This window comes from Ictalurus furcatus, chromosome 18, assembly GCF_023375685.1.
Source record: "Ictalurus furcatus strain D&B chromosome 18, Billie_1.0, whole genome shotgun sequence".
Taxonomy (NCBI): Eukaryota; Metazoa; Chordata; class Actinopteri; order Siluriformes; family Ictaluridae; genus Ictalurus; species Ictalurus furcatus.
The window spans coordinates 3300223-3316398 of NC_071272.1; the positions used below are offsets into that span (position 1 = coordinate 3300223).

The window sequence follows — 16176 nt, forward strand, 5'->3', positions numbered from 1 at the left end:
GCTGGCAAACACAGTCCTCTATATATGGAGACTTTTGGGACACCCTGAATAATGAGATCTGTCCATACATGATACATGTTACATTAAGAATACTTTAATAAGCTACTTTAAAACGAACGTTCCAATTTGTAGATATTGTAAATGTACAATTCAGTTAGCAAGATGTTCATAGACATGCACTATAAAAAAGAATGCAAAATATTGCATTATTGGGTGCCATTTTTTTTCCATTTAGGATAGCAAAAAATCCATTTTTCTCCTGCCTACCTAATGTAGGCCTAACTAAAGAAACATGGAACAGACATTGCATGGATCTGGCAAGAATATGAGTTATCAGGGGTAGACTTTACCATTAGGGAAAGGTCGGCAATTACCTTAGGTCTCAAGCTAACAAGGGCCCCATTCCTATATTTTTCCCAGGGGCCCCAAATCACTAAATCCAGCCCTTTTAAGTCATAGAACAGCTCACATAAATATTTGTATTGTTCTATGTCGCTAGTGAAATAACTTAGTATACAACACTAAGCAGTGTCCTCTTGACTCTTTATTAATGCATACCAGTAATGGTTAGTTTGGGGATTTTTGCCCATTTTCTCCCCAAACCGTAGTGCCCAGAGGAAACCCCTGAAGCATGGGTAGAACGTGCAAACTCCGCACACACAGGGTGGAGGCGCGAATCAAACTAAGCCCCTTCAGATAAATAATTCACATAAATGCATATCGGATAAACCACAAAAAAATCTGCTTAAAAAAAAAAAGATGAGCTGATTCATTTTTAAACACAAAATAGAGTGCTGAAATACTTAGTCGGGTCTGCATCCAGACTCATGTCCACTTGACAACCCCTGGTCCAGGGGTTTCCAAACTTTTCCAGGGCAAGGCCTCCCAAATGGCATTAACATTTGACCGAGGCCCCCTTTTTGCAAGATGTCTTTAAAACACATTAAAAATACAGACTTCTGAATATATATCCCCCCTTTTTTTATTAATAATAATTACATCTTACATCTTTATACTACATTACATTAGGAATTGATTGTGTGTGGGTGTGGTTGTCTGAGAGTGAGAAAGAGAAAACATACTACTGGGATGGATGGGCACACCAAACTGTTGAGGGCCCCCCGCGCGCCCCCTGGCGGCCCCCACTTTGAAAACCACTGCCCTGACCTATGTCATCTTGCTCTTTGTCCAGGTCGTAATGACTTGCACACATTTTCCCCCATTTGGCTTTCCATATCGTAGACAGCATCCTGTAAGGGAGGTGCGGCTGTGCAGTGACGTTTCCAGCCTCTCTCTGCAGTGAGCCGCTCTCTGAGGACGCTATCCACACGCACACGTACACACTCACTCTGACACACAAACACAGGAGCGCAATAAAGCGCAGGAAGGAGAAGGGAGGAGAGGCAGAGAGCGGAATATTGCGTTAGCGTCCAGAAGAGCATCATGGCACCCATTGGATTAAAGGCGGTGGTCGGAGAAAGTAAGTAGCTATGCATTTATTTCATTCATTCATATATACATATATATATATACAGGTATATTTATCTGTCTATATCTATATAGATTTGTTTTTTTGAATCAAATGCGTTGGAGGTGTTGCGGACGTGCGCGTCCTCGGCGGTCCTTCATGCGCATTTTGGTGGCCGCCTCCAAGGGATGCTGTTAAATAGTGATGATTGAATTGAGATTTTTTTTTTTTTTTTTTTTTTTTTTTTTTACTGTTATGCGTGCAATCACAGATAGGATTGATTTATTTTGATCCTTAGATAAAACAAAAACAACAACCTCTGTAGTTTGATGTACAGAGAAATCGAGAAACGCCCGTATTTTGGATACACATCAAGGCACGGATGATGCGGCGTTTCCTTATAGCACTGTAACTACAGTATAAGTCTGATCTATTCAAATCATTAGATCAGAAAAGGCTATATTATTCAATTCAGTATGCAAATAAAAATCATAGATCCAATAGCACTGATTTAGGCTCCTCGTGATCGGGATGCTGAATCCTCAGCCCTGTAATAGTGATGGTGATAGTGATAGTGAGTGATCACTGTGATAAGGATATGTCACATGGTGTGAGTCAAAATGTGCAAGATTATAAGTGAGCATTTTTTTTTTTTTTTTTCCCTCTTCCTCCCCCGGATGCTGAGGATAAATGGCGGAATGGTGCAGGTGGTTGGTGGATGGAAAATGCGCATCTCTCTGATGCCTGCTATTTCCCTTTGCTCCTCTTATTTGTCTGCTCATGCATCATGCAAGGACTAATATGCGAGTTCATACAGGAATAATATAACACACTGACGATGTGGCCTTTCCTCACATCAGCCCTGAAATACAGCAAGCATCCTTACAGAAACGCTGCCTTTAACTCCGCCCCCTCTCCCCCTCCCCCTTATTGCCCCGAGGCCTTGTTTAGAATTGCACTCAACATCCTTTATAAATATTCTATGAGCTATATAACGTACTGTACTGAGAGATCATGAATGATCAGACTGACCTGGCTCAGACATCTTCACGTTTTCATATCCAATTCATCATGGCGTCTAGGCATGTTTGCACGTTTTCAGCCGTAACTCAAGGCCCAACCCTGAAGCCCTTTATTATTATGAACGCAGTGACTGAAATGAAGTTAAATAATAATTTTTTAAAAATAATAATAATAATAATAATAACACCCACCCGGGCGGTACACGTGCTGATTATTTAGTTATAATCCTTATAACGAGTTCTAAATGGAGTCTGTGGAGTGTGCTTTGTGTTATACCGTGCAACGTTCATGCAGAAGAAGGAATCGGTTGGTTTGAAATGCGATGCTGTTTTCCGCAGTGAGCACCTCCACGCCTTTAGTAGTGTTGTGCATTAGATTAACGTGGTGTTTAATCTTCATTACATGTCATAATGGCGCGGCTGTTTCGCTTTCTCTTGGATCGTATTGTACGCGCTACATATACAAACATCTCCTGCCAAAAAAAAACCGTTCGATTCCCGAACATGGAGAATCGATTCTCATGCACGAGGGAATCGGACAGAGGGGGTCTTCCCTCTAAAGACAAAACTAGGACAGTCTTGCTAAAACTCAAGCGTGTTTTTTTACACCGTCTGGATGTGTTAATGTGCACCAGGGGTGCTGTAAAGGAGGGATGATTCAGGGGGATCAGCGGCCATGGAATGGGTCGAAACGTGCAAATTAAAATAGGTGTTAAAAATCGGCGCCTTGGTGTTATAGACACCAATACTATAGTATGTCTAGGAAAAAGTTACATAGTAGTTTTGGAGATATTTAAATTTTATAATTGATCATTTCCAGGAATTTTTTTTTGGTAAGGATTCATCCTGTACTTGTCTTGTGTTCACCCAATTAAATGCTTTCTAGAAAGTGGGGGTGGGTCTTGCGCTACAGTAGCAGCTCACTAGGAGCAACGATAGAGTTTGCCAGTACATTTTTGGTTATGCATCTTTAGCAGGGTTGCCTCGCAGCTCTGGGGTTGGGGTTCGAATCTCGCCTCTGCCTTATACGTGCTCTCCCCGTGCACGGAGAGTTTCCTCCAGGTACTCTGGTTTCCTCCCCCAGTCCAAAGACATGTGCTGTAGGCTGATTGGCATTTCCAAATTGTCTGTAGTGTGTGAGTGTGTGGGCGATTGTGCCCTGCGATGGGTTGGCACTCCATCCACGGTGTCCCCCCCCCCCGCCTTGGGGGCATCTCACTGGGATAGGCTCTAGTCTCCCTAGATGGATGGATGGATGGATTGCTCCGCACACTATTCCCTTTGCCAACCATCCCTTAGCTGACAAAGAAATTGTTGGCGTTTTTCATTTTGAAGACGGTGAATTCGCGATTATGTAACAGGCACTTTTCAAAGGAATGTTTCACCAACTTGAGGCTGTCTAATGGCAGAATGTCTTGCTACCTCAGAATGTGATGCACTATATATCTTTATACACTATTGGGGTAGGCCTATATTTTATTTGATCAAGTAGCAGAATATTTAACTTACCCTAACCCTTTAGCTATAAGCCTGCCGTTCAAACCCACCATATGTTCCCGGTGTTGACCCTGCAACTCTCTGTACACCTTGGTTCAAACATGTACAGCATAATTCCAAAAACACATGGCAACTCTAGGATCTAGGATATCGTCCTAAGTCGACTACTGTATTCGCTTGTGGCTGTGCATTGTCTAGTGTTTGTGGCAATATAGTAGCAATTGCATATAAATCTAACTAGTTAAACATAAATAAAATAATGTTCTAGTCAGTGTGAATATTGCTTGAGTGTGCTAGGATTCATACTAGCTTCATTAGCAAATTAGCACAGAAAAGCTAAATGTGCTAGCTATGTGCAGAAACACCAACGATCTCTGCTACTTCCTTCCAAGCTTTATTTTATTTTGTGATGTATAATTTCTAGACACATTTAATGAGAGGTTGTATGTGACAGGATAAGGTGAAAATACTGTACACTTATAAGATTTTCTTCCATTTTTGTGCCACAAACAGCAAATGGGAACTACTTGCAGGTACGAACTAAAGTTGTGAGTGGGAAACTGAAGAAAAGCTCCACAGGATTGGTCTGAGGAACCGTTTGAGCCAGTTGCTTGGAGTTGTTGCTTTACTGAATCATACCTAATTTACGTAGAATTGAGAAAATCAATCAAATTTAACTTGACGTTATTCATTACAATATCATGGACCTCCTGGCTTTGTCTCACAGACCCCTAGGGGGTCCCTGGAGCACACTTGTGTATACAACCATGTACTGTATGTAGGCTATGAGCTTATTAAAGAGATCATTTTGGCTTCAGAGGTGGTTTGCTAAGAGCTAAAATTGCAGATGTAACAAACTAACGCAAGTAGGACTGTTCAGGACGTTGAGATTTTAGAATGACCCTTCGTAGGATGGCTGTGTTGTTAAAGGGCAGTGGTGTTGTCAATGGGAAGACCTGTTATTTTGGAGGACATTACAGTAACCTTGGTGTGTGTTTGTATTGGTGAACCAGGAGGCTGAACAGTACATTAGAACGGGTTGGAAAAGTATTTTTATTTATTGTCAGATGTGAGTCCGAGTGCATACTTGAATACTTTGACTTAGCTATAAACCAAATGAAAACTTGTTTTTGGGAAAGTCAGTAAATAGTTGGGTTTTTTTGTTTGTTCGTTTTCTGGTTGTTGAACCTTCTTGTTCACTGAGCAACTACGAATAAAAAAAACATCTCAGAGCTGCTTGTCCTGGGTATCTCTGCTATTGATTGGCCCGCTCCCGATTTGATTACATTCACTTACATAAACAGTAAAGACATTTAAATGCTGTAAATCTAAAATATAAATCGAAATGAGTTGACAGTCTTCGGGAATACAACTACAGTGTTACTATTTCTAGGCAAACAACATTTATTAACCTAAGGTTTAGGATTGGGATGGTTTTAACGATACACGAGGCTTTAGTGTCTTTGGAGACGTCACTTCACAACATGGCAGCCTTGTGTTTGTAGTAAAGGTGATTTTGTGGTTTGTCATAAGCAACGTTAATAACATCGCTGCCGACTATTACGACCGTGTCATCCGAAAAATGATTTTTATTAAGAATACATCGCTTCTGGCAGTGATTTCAGGTTCTTCTGTGCACACTAGCAAACCCGCGTCACACTGTATCTGAAAGACACATTTAAGACAGTCTGTATTTGTGTACCTTTTGTAAATGTGCAAAATCAGATCAAACAGCGGCACCGAAACGAATTTGGCAACAGTACGGAGATATTTTTGTTGCTTAGTCCATCTGTTCATTATTAAATTGCGATATCTGCTCTTACAGTGGCGTCTGATTTATGAAATGACGTTCAAATTCGTCCTAAATGGCCGCGTAATACGGAGGAGGACGCGTCAGGGTTCTTACTGCGAAAGGGTGTAGCTTTTTGGTACGTGATAACTTTAGGACCGTTTTAGTTCCTGCTTCAAAGTGCGTACTTCTGGGTTGAAGTTGTACTGAATGATTGGTCAACCACACAATCTTCACAGAATGACTCAATCAGCTCATAAAGCCGTTTTTACCTAACCAGAGATTACTAAAGCTTGTTTTATATACAATTCCTACAGGCCAACGATCAGAGAGGAACATTTCGACACATTTGTGGCGAGTCAAAACGATCAAGGACAGCAACTTCAATCTCAACCCCCATCATGTTTGCTTTGCTAATAGCCTTTTGCTGCATGCTGAACATTTGGTCCTGCATTCTGCAGTGCAGCGGAAAAGGAATTCTTGCAGGAACTGTGTGCTTCCTTGTTATTCCGGATGGTTCTTGAACTGTTTAGTTCCATAAAAGGTTCCAGAACTTTGCGGGATGCTAACCATAAAGCAGTGACTAGATAGACTGAGATTATATTGTTTTCGCATTAAAGGTGCTGCGTTTAACCCAGCACTAGAGTGATAATAAATCTCACGGCTGCTTCTCTGAGGAACACATTACCCATGATTCATTCTGTGCAAGCAGATTGCCTTTCTATGAAATCAGCCTTAGCAGCGAGCCCACAGGAGAGATAAATCAGATGAGTCGATCGCTGATAAGAGCAGTGAGAGACACGGTTATGTCCGAGTGTTATATCATAGTTATGTCGGATTCTTGAATCTAACTGTAAATGGATTAATGCGTCATTCTCATTTGCTGTGCTATAAGATAAATATACTGTAAAACCCTTTGGTACATGTTGTTACTGGAAAAGAATCAGGCATCACACCCCGTCGCGGATTATTTTCCTATAACAGCACGTCCCGTCACATTTTTATTCCTTATTTACCAAGTGGCTCGTCACTGCAGATTTAGGTAATGCAATACTGGCTTTGTAAAATGGATAATGCACCAGGTGTCATACAGGAAAAGCAACCTAAAGCATCATATCTGAATTATTCGCGCAAGAGTGAAAATGTAGATAACTGAGAGTATGGATTGCAGGCACAGAAAGCATATGGAATACCATACATATTCCATGAGGGGCGGTCTTGGATAGAAGCACTGAAACAGCCTGGACTAGAACGTGACGTTATTTCCTATACGCTATATAGGTCAGACTATTAGCGGTATGCATTCACTGGTTTGTCATAATTATTTCATGACTACGATATCTGAAAATATCAAGGGTTGCTATTGCCGTTCCCTGGAATGTTCTGTGAATAGTGCGATCTAGAAGTGCGGTGGATACACAAACCAGGAGCTTGTACACGGACTCATGTAGTCATTCTGATTTAGGAGACTTCTGGAACGCTTTACTTCTCATGGAAACACATCTTAATGTACTAGTAGAGGAAGTGGGCGTGTCTCAATTTTGTGCGATTGTGTGATGTTTCACAAAGCTGCTTCTAGTCGGGTAAAAAGATGTGCGTGATGACTCAGCATGCTACAAAAGAATAGCTCACTGAGTGTTTGTATGTGTGTGTTCTGTCCTTGGACTCCATAGCTCTAATTCGAGCATCCTCGGTCAAATACATGCTCATTGCTTCTCAAGGGCACAACCGTAACAGGACACAGTATCTCCCAGTAGAGCACACAATAATACGGTGGCTGAGTGGATACACTTCAAACCAATTTCCGAGAATATAACCTTCATATACAACACAGCAGGTCATATGGAGGATTTACTGTCCTCCTGCGATGCAGTGATATTGGAGCTATTAATATACAAGCAGCTGTAGGAACTGAACTGGAAGCAATTGGTTGAGTATTAAACTGTAAACAGTTTAATACAGTTTTTTTTTTTCCTTCAACTGAATGCAAACCAAAAAAAAACAAAAAAAACACAAGCTTCACACATATGGTTCTTCAAATAGCAAAAAAAAAGTTACTGCATATTTTACACGATGAAAGCAGTGGCTTGAAATCTCCCTGAAATGCTGAAACAGTGGATACACCGTGAGGTCCATAAGTATTCGGACAGCGACACGATTTTCATAGTTTTGCCTCTGTACGCCACCACAGTAGATTTGAAACGAAGCAATCAAGACGTCTGTGTAGACTTTTAGCTTTAATTCAAAGGGTTGAACAAAAATATCGCATTAACCGTTCAGGAATTACAGGCTTTTTTTTTTTTTTTAAACAGAGTCCTTCCATTCTCACAGGCTCAAAAGTAATTGGACAATTGACTGATAAGTAGTTTCATGGCCAGGCACGGCCCGTTTCCTCGTTATTTCGTGACAAATTGAGGAGATCTGGAGTTGATTCCAAGCGTTAAATTTGTATTTGCTAGCTGTTCCTGGGAACGCTCGATATGCGGGCCGAAGAGTTGTCGATGCGAGTGAAGGAGGCCATCGTTGAGCTTTAAAAAAAAACCCTGAAACAATCCTTTTAGAGAGATAGCAGACACTTTAGGAGTGGCCAGATGCACCGGCGCGCTCGGCAACACCAAAAGGCCTGGAAGACCACGGAAGTCAACTAAAGTGGGTGATCACAGAATTCTTTCCCTTTACAGCATCCAGCCAAGTCAAGAAGACACCAGAGGAGGTAGGCGTATCATTGTCAAAGTCTACAATCAAGAGACGGCTTCATGAATGTAAATACAGAGGGTTTAACTCTGAGCCAGGAGGAAATGAAAATCAGAGTTGCAAAATTGTTAGTAAAATAGGAATTAACCTCAGGACCCCGTGTAAATTGAATCCTGCCTGAATAGGGCTCTCGCAAGTGCTTTCCCTGACATGCTTTATGAACAGAACACGCATTCATGTCTACACTCATAATTGACATTCCTGGTGTGTTTTCCACGCACCTCACCTTCTTTAATCAGCGTTCTACTCAGTTTTAGTTTTAGATTTTCTTTTCTTGCAGAGATGCCAACATCTAGGCTATAGTTTCTTTTCTTTTCTTTCTTTTTTTTTTTTTTTTTACGATTTTTGACCGTGCAATATGGGAAATAGTAAACCCGAATAAATAAATAAATAAGCAAGCTTGGGAGCAAATATAAATAAAAAAAAATCAGTGGAGGGAGAAGGACATGGGGCGTGATTTGCACGCATTTGCTCTCTGACACAAAATAATAGAATGTGCTGTCCTTTCCGAGACTCCTCTGGTTAATGGGGTTTGTTTTACGATTTTGGGCCATGTAGCATGTCAGAAGAAAATAAAAGTCGGAACGAGACTGACTTATGTCTTCTTCTATTCTGCGATTAGCCAAGTCTCCGAATTTTTTTTTCCTTACCTCGGATAATCAGATTTACTACACCAGGCACAAATAACCATGTGACTATTCGGCTCTACAGAATAAATAGCTGGCTGTCTTTTTAAGACGACAGACATGAAGTCCTCCGAGACAGGGTGAAAGTGGGTCGTGAAATCAGAAGCGAGAGCCCCAAGGGAGCGTGAGTGAGTAGGGGGTTAAATCTCCACATCTGTGTGGTGTGCGAGAGTGGAATATGAAGGGGAGGTTGCTGAGAGTGTCATACGATTCTCGTGCGCTTAATTCACTCGACGACTGATGCAGATTCAGGGCAGCCGATGACTCGTGCAGGAGCCGTCTGATGAGATCTTCTGGACCATCAACTTCATCCTCAAGTAGCTAACGCTGTCTAGCATTAGTGTTTGTGAAGGGTGCCTCAAATATTTGAACATTTTCAAATTGTGCCGTGACTGAAAAAGGGTTGGGAAACGCTGCAATAGACAATAGGGGTTGATGGGAGAGCTGTTTTGTTTGTGCGTGTGTGTGTGTGTGTGTGTGATGGAGGGGGAAAGAGTGGGTGGTGCTGAGAGAAGGAGCAAGACAGCTGGTCATTGTGATAACATCTGCAGCTTTCTCTTAATGCTAGGTAAACGCTGGTTATTCGATATAGTGAGTCAGGTTCGCTGTGTTCGTGACCACTTGAGAGCTGCTCAATCTCAAGCGTGAGCTACTTCCTGTCCACTCAGAGCTTTGCGTTTGCGCAGGTCTCTCCTCTGCACACCCACGTCTGTTTAGTCTGTGGAGTCTTGCATTGTACTTCTGCTTGGAAGAGGAAGAGCAGTCCCTACAGCTGTTCATTCAGTCCATCCTGAATGTGCTGACGCCTGCTGATCCCCATTCTCTCTTGCTCTCTCTGTCTTTCTCGCTCTCTCTGTCTCACTCTCACGCTCTCTCTCTCTCTCGCTCGCTCTCTGGTGTTTGACTCCAGGGCAACCCTCTGTCATTTCCTTTGCTTTCACATCTATTAAGAGTTCAGAGGGAAAATGAAGGGCATATAAGCCTACTTTCACAGTGTTCTTTTTTTCCCTTTAAACATGTGATCCTAAAGGACGTGACAACAAGGAGGGCGGAATGTGGGCACTTTCAAAAAAGGCAGCTAATAAGATTTTTGTAACCTACTCATAAACGAGAGAGAGAGAGGAAGAGAGAGAGGGGGGGAGAAAGAGGGGGGGGGAGAAAGAGAGAGGGGGGGGGAGAGAGAGAAAGAGAGAGAGAGGGGGTGAGAGAGAGAAAGAGAGAGAGAGGGAGGGAGGGAGGGGGAGAGAGAGAGAGGGAGGGAGGGGGAGAGAGCGGGAGGGAGAGAGAGAGAGAAGGCGGGAGGGAGAGAGAGAGAGAAGGCGGGAGGGAGAGAGAGAGAGAGGGGGGGGAGAGAGGAAGAGAGAGAGAGAGAGGGAGAGAGAGAGAGGGAGAGAGGAAGAGAGAGAGAGAGAGAGAGGGAGGGAGGGGGAGAAAGAGAGAGAGAGAGAGAGAGGGGGAGAGAGGAAGAGAGAAAGAGAGAGAGAGAGAGAGGTTGGATCTGTTTTATTTGCACAGTAGTTTGAAGTTAAAGTCAGAACACATTGCCAAATTAGAAGTATTTCCTTTATATACACTCAGGCAAAAAAAAAAAAGTAAAAAAGGGCACAATATTAAAGCTTTTAACAACAATTCATTGGTCAGGAAATTAGCAAGTATTAAACAAATAGATAAAGTAGCTTAGTATGGGATAGCTTTTCGCTTTTATTTTAATTGAATTTTATTTTATGATTTTTTTTTCTTATTTCATGTTATTTTTACTTCATTTTCTTTTTGTACACCAAGACACGTGCTAGTTTGAATTTTACATCAGACATTTTAATCATGATCATGACTTTACCTTTGCCTGCAGGAGATGCTGCTGTTCTTCATGCATCAGTTTCTCTCCCCAAATGAATGTGAAATGCTATAAAAAGCACGTTACGTTCATTAGCTGTGACCCACGAGTCCTCATCTACAGAGTGATTCGGATGCATTCTTCCTCACAGACTTGAGCTGAAACATTTTATAAAATACTCAGGCCACCAAACTAAAATGCCAGAGTTTTACAAGCTACCAGAGTGTTCTATTTCACCAGAAGCAGAAATTCTCGCCTTTTCACTGACGACATATACGAATGATCTCCTGTACCCTTAATAATATATTAACAGTGAAAGGAAGCTCATCTCAATAAAGTAAAAGACGGAGAAGGGGATTGTTACCCCCCGCCGATTTTCCCCATTCTAGCAGTTCTTTCACTAAACTCCAAGTCTGTGTTTGTGCTGTAAGTGTGAATTTGCCAATAAAAGAGCAAGTGCATTATATTAATAGTGATATGGGGTCAAGGTTCTTCTTTGATAAAACCACAATCTTAATTATTTGATGTCAAATAAACACGAAAAGGATTGTGTGTTGCATCTTTGACTCATTTACATCCATCTGTTCATGTTCCATACCGCTTATCCTACACAGGATCGTGGGTGAGCCTAGAGCCTATCGTAGGGAACTCGGGGCAAAAGGCAGGGGAACACCCTGTACGGGGTCCTAGCTCATCGCAGGGCACAGTCACACACACATTCAAACACTACGGACAATTTGGAAATGCCAATCAGCCTACAACTCATGTCTTTGGTCCGGGGGAGGAAACCGGAGAACCCTGAATAAAACACGAAACATGACCACGATCGTCACTGATGAATAGATAGTCTAGGCTAGGAAGAAATCATACCTATTCATCGCCACTTCTTCAGTCCCGCCAGGATTTTGAGATTCTGCGATCGTAGAAATGAGCGCTAAATCAAGCAAACTCGCCAAAATTCGGAGGATTTTCCACACATTTGGGCCAAGACGCGTCATGTGACATCATCACAACGCGCTTTCTGCCAAAGCCGTCTTCTATTCACGTGCGTCAAACTTGAGTACAGCGAAAAGGTCTCATTTACCAACAAACATCACTGCGAAAGAAAACTATGTGATGCGATTGCGATTTCGCCAATTCAAGTAGTTTTCTGCAGCAACAACAACAAAAAAACGCAAAAACTCCGCAAGTCGCATCGCAAATTTCGCAAAAATGTCGCAACTAAATCACACATTTTGGGCTGCAACAATCACACACAAAAAAAGCTATTTTATGGACCGCTTCTTCATACCATTGTGTATTTTTCTTCTTTTTGTGTACTTCTTTTTACCTTTGAAAGACAAAGAGGCTCAGCTCTGCTCTCCCATTCACACCAACTGCCCTCAAGTCTTATTATTTATCTGGATAGTATTAACTTCATCTGGATAGTACAGACTTAAAGCTAAAACTCTACTGAAATCACCAACGACCGTAATGATTATACTGAAAACTTGTATTTTCCAACACAACAGTACACAGTTATAAAAGAGAAATGATTTATATCCTCAATAACTGTCATCACCCAGAAAAATTTAGAAAAAAATGGAATTGACTTGAATTGAAAAACGAATCGACTGGAAAGTACGCAATCGTTTATTCAAAGTGTGCGTTTATTTATGCTTTATCTGAGCAGAGGGATGAGAAACACCACTATGAAACAAAACACGACCCTTATTGAATTGTCTAATTTATAGCCATAGTGATTAACGGTTCAACATTCAAATGTAACGTAAGCAGGAGCTGACGTCTGAGACAAAGACAGGATGACGGATGGACGAGACAAACGGCATAGCGCGACGCTTCCTTTTTTTTTTTTAAATGTAGTACGCAGCTGACACAGTAATACGAGAACACGCCTTTCTAACACACAATACATGAGCCTTTTCAAACATGTTTATACAGGGAGGTCTTTCACTTCGACAGGAGATCGAGGCCGTGACGTTTATAATAACAGGCTGTGTAGATTGATCACCAGCTCATTATTTCATTGGCAGGAAAATAGCCTCCTTTCACATAAACGAGTGGAATATATGCCGAGCGTTTCTTCAGCCTTTAAACCTGGCTGCTGCATCAACAGCTATAATCCGTGCGCAGCCAGCTGTAGGGCTTAACTCCATCTCGCTGCACTGTTCCACATGTCGAACAGAGCCTGAGATGATTTGTCGTCACACTGCAGCCGGATGGGCAGTGTAGTAATCGGGCTAATTGTAGCTTCAGCATCCAAACATGACTCGGTTAAATCCCAGACTCGTAGGATTATTCATAAGAGCAAATCGCACACAGACAGAATGAGATTAGACAAAGATCAGCAGCGGCATCAGCTACAGCAAAAATAGGACACGCTTATTTAAAACCCGATTAAATTATCATCGATTCCTTCAGTCCAAAGTCATATGACATTGTAGGGCACAGATTGGTCCTATGACACGGTCTCAGGCTGAACATTTAGATTCTGCATGCCGGGATTTTATATAACGCTTCCTTTTAATGGCCCTGAGCTTTCAGATCTGGGCTGAGCTTTTCATCTTGTTGGCAGACACGTACATCGAGCGTGTGCCTGAAGCAATGGCACACTGTGCGTGAATGATTTGCCATTTTTAGCAACACAAGGTTGCCGCGGCTTTCCGTTTCATTTCTGACTACCAGGTTTAAATGGCATGAAATAGGCATCATAATGGAATAAAAAACAGAAAAACAGTGCATAGTCAGATTAAGTTATGAACCATGTAAGAAGATTACATGTCTGTACTGACTGTAAAAAAATAAATAAATAAATATATATATATATATATATATATATATATATATATATATATATATATATATATATAAAAGCAATGTAGCTATATAGATTATAAAAGCAATAGATAAATGTAGTGAGAGAATGAGACAGAGAGTAGGTCAGGCTCATGTGTAACTGCACAAACAGGATAATCCCATCAGTTTGGGAATATAAAGTAGCCATGCAGGTGTGTTGCAAGGGAAGGTCTGCACTAGGTTATATTCATAAACGATGAATAAACTGACATCTTAATGCAGCAGTATCAAATGAATTTCAATTCAATTCAGTTTTATTTGTGTAGCGCTTTTAACAATGGACACTGTCTCAAAGCGGCTTTACGGAAATATATAAACACAGGATACAGATTTTAAATGTGTGAATTTATCCCTATTGAGCGAGCCGGTGGCGACGAAAAACTCCTTAAGATGATATGAGGAAGAAACCTTGAGAGGAACCAGACTCGGAAGGGAACCCGTCCTCATCTGGGTCACGACGGATAGTGTGAAAGTAAAAGAAAGTTCATTATGGGTTTTATATAAAGTCTGTTTTGTTGAACTAGTCCACTGGTTCACTAAAGGAGACTTGAGCGCAAAATTGTACGTAGTAATTGCAGTCTTAAGGCCATAGGAACAACCGTAATCCCACAGCGAAAATGTCCATGTGGAATTGAGGTCCAAAAGTACCAGTCCTCAGCAGTCTCCAGGCTGGACTGCTTGGCGTCGCCCTCAATGGAATCGGTCAAATTGTTTACAGCACTGATATAATTACACTCACGTTACATACTTGTAATGTAACTGTAATTATATCATGAAGAAAGGATTTCAAAAGTCATTGTGCAGTTTGTGTCTAATAGCAAAAAATTGACGAGACGTGTTTGTTGTTTTTTTTTTTTTTTTTACAGAGATTATGAATGATGTGATCAAGAAGGTGAAGAAGAAGGGAGAATGGAAGGTAAGTCTGCTCGGTTCACTAAGCAAATGAAATTGAGCGTTAATGTTTGGGTCGCATAATATTGCATTTCTTTAAATCACGGTAATTTTAGGTTCTGAAGTGTATTTGCTAGTAGTTAAAGGTATATATCTTAATTTTCTCAAATGTACTTCTTCTGGTTTAAAAATTCAACAATAAAAGGTTCCTGCATGTTTTAATTCATACTGTTAAATTTTTTTCCAAAATGCATACTTTTCCCCCCATCTACTACAGTACATATTTCTGATTATTAGAATCAGTTTTATAGTTATTTCACTTTTGTGTTTTGTTTTTTTTTTTAATTATGTTTCTCCGCAGTTATGAAATGGTTAACTGTAAACTATAGTTTAAATAAAAATTCTTGTCAAGTGGTTTTGCTAAATTAGTGACCAAGTTTAAGCCCATGTTCACATTAGCAAGCGATAGACCACCATTCATTTCCTATGTCACAGCGGCAGGCAAGATTTTCTACATTTTGCAAATTACAGTATGTATGATGCATTAAAGCGACAAATCCATTATCTTGAAAGATTCCTCGGAGATTCCTATGGCTCCTGTCATCCAATATGTAGTTAGATCCCATTTGCTGTTTGAAAAGTAAAGCTTGGAATGAAGAAGCAGAGATCGTTGGTACCTCTGGTGTGTGTACGGTACATAGCTAGTACAGTTAGCTTTCTTTGCCAATCTGCAAAGTGTATCATGTTGCATGTAACATGCAAATTAAACAACCGGTTTTCATACCATTAGTGTGTTAGGTAACTAACGTGCGTGTTTAACGAGTTAGCTTTAGAAGCTTTACATAGCTACTACTGTTATTCATTAAACATGAGAAATTTAGGGCAGTGCATGCACAAATGAAACAGCAATAGTGGTTGGTAAATGCGCACAAAGAGACAAACGACTTGTTGCTTGCTAATGTGAACAGAGGATTATTTTCCGGCCAGGTTCATTAACGTAATGTTGGGTTTCTATGGCTAACCCGTATCTTGTCTCTTTAGGCTCTGATCGTGGATCAGCTGAGCATGAGGATGCTTTCCTCCTGCTGCAAGATGACTGACATTATGACAGAGGGCATCACAAGTACATCCTTCTAATACAATACTACAGTAGTCTCACTTATAACTGCAGACCAGAAAAGCAGAGCCAGGCATTTTTCCATATACACTGTGATTAGCGCTGTAAAGACTTTCTCACACTAGAGCAACATAGTAGAAATTAATTGTGGTTTCTGTGGTTACGCTTCAAAACCCACATGACTACATTGGCAAAAAAAATATATCAATTTTTTTAAAACACCACAAATTTACTCCTCTCAAGAATCTCCAAAAAGATAAAT

At 41.0% G+C, this 16176-nt stretch overlaps 1 protein-coding gene across 2 annotated transcripts in view; it reads left to right on the forward strand.

The window, feature by feature from the left end:
* The first annotated feature begins 1343 nt into the window (after positions 1–1343).
* The window catches only part of stxbp1a (syntaxin binding protein 1a), a 31384-nt gene continuing 16551 nt past the window's right edge, over positions 1344–16176 (forward strand). For both annotated transcript variants that reach the window (XM_053648364.1, XM_053648363.1), the window contains exons 1-3: positions 1344–1480; positions 14773–14822; positions 15839–15920. In XM_053648364.1, the coding sequence (XP_053504339.1) occupies positions 1444–1480; positions 14773–14822; positions 15839–15920 (169 nt within the window). In that variant the 5' untranslated portion in view covers positions 1344–1443. The remainder of the gene's footprint in view (positions 1481–14772; positions 14823–15838; positions 15921–16176) is intronic.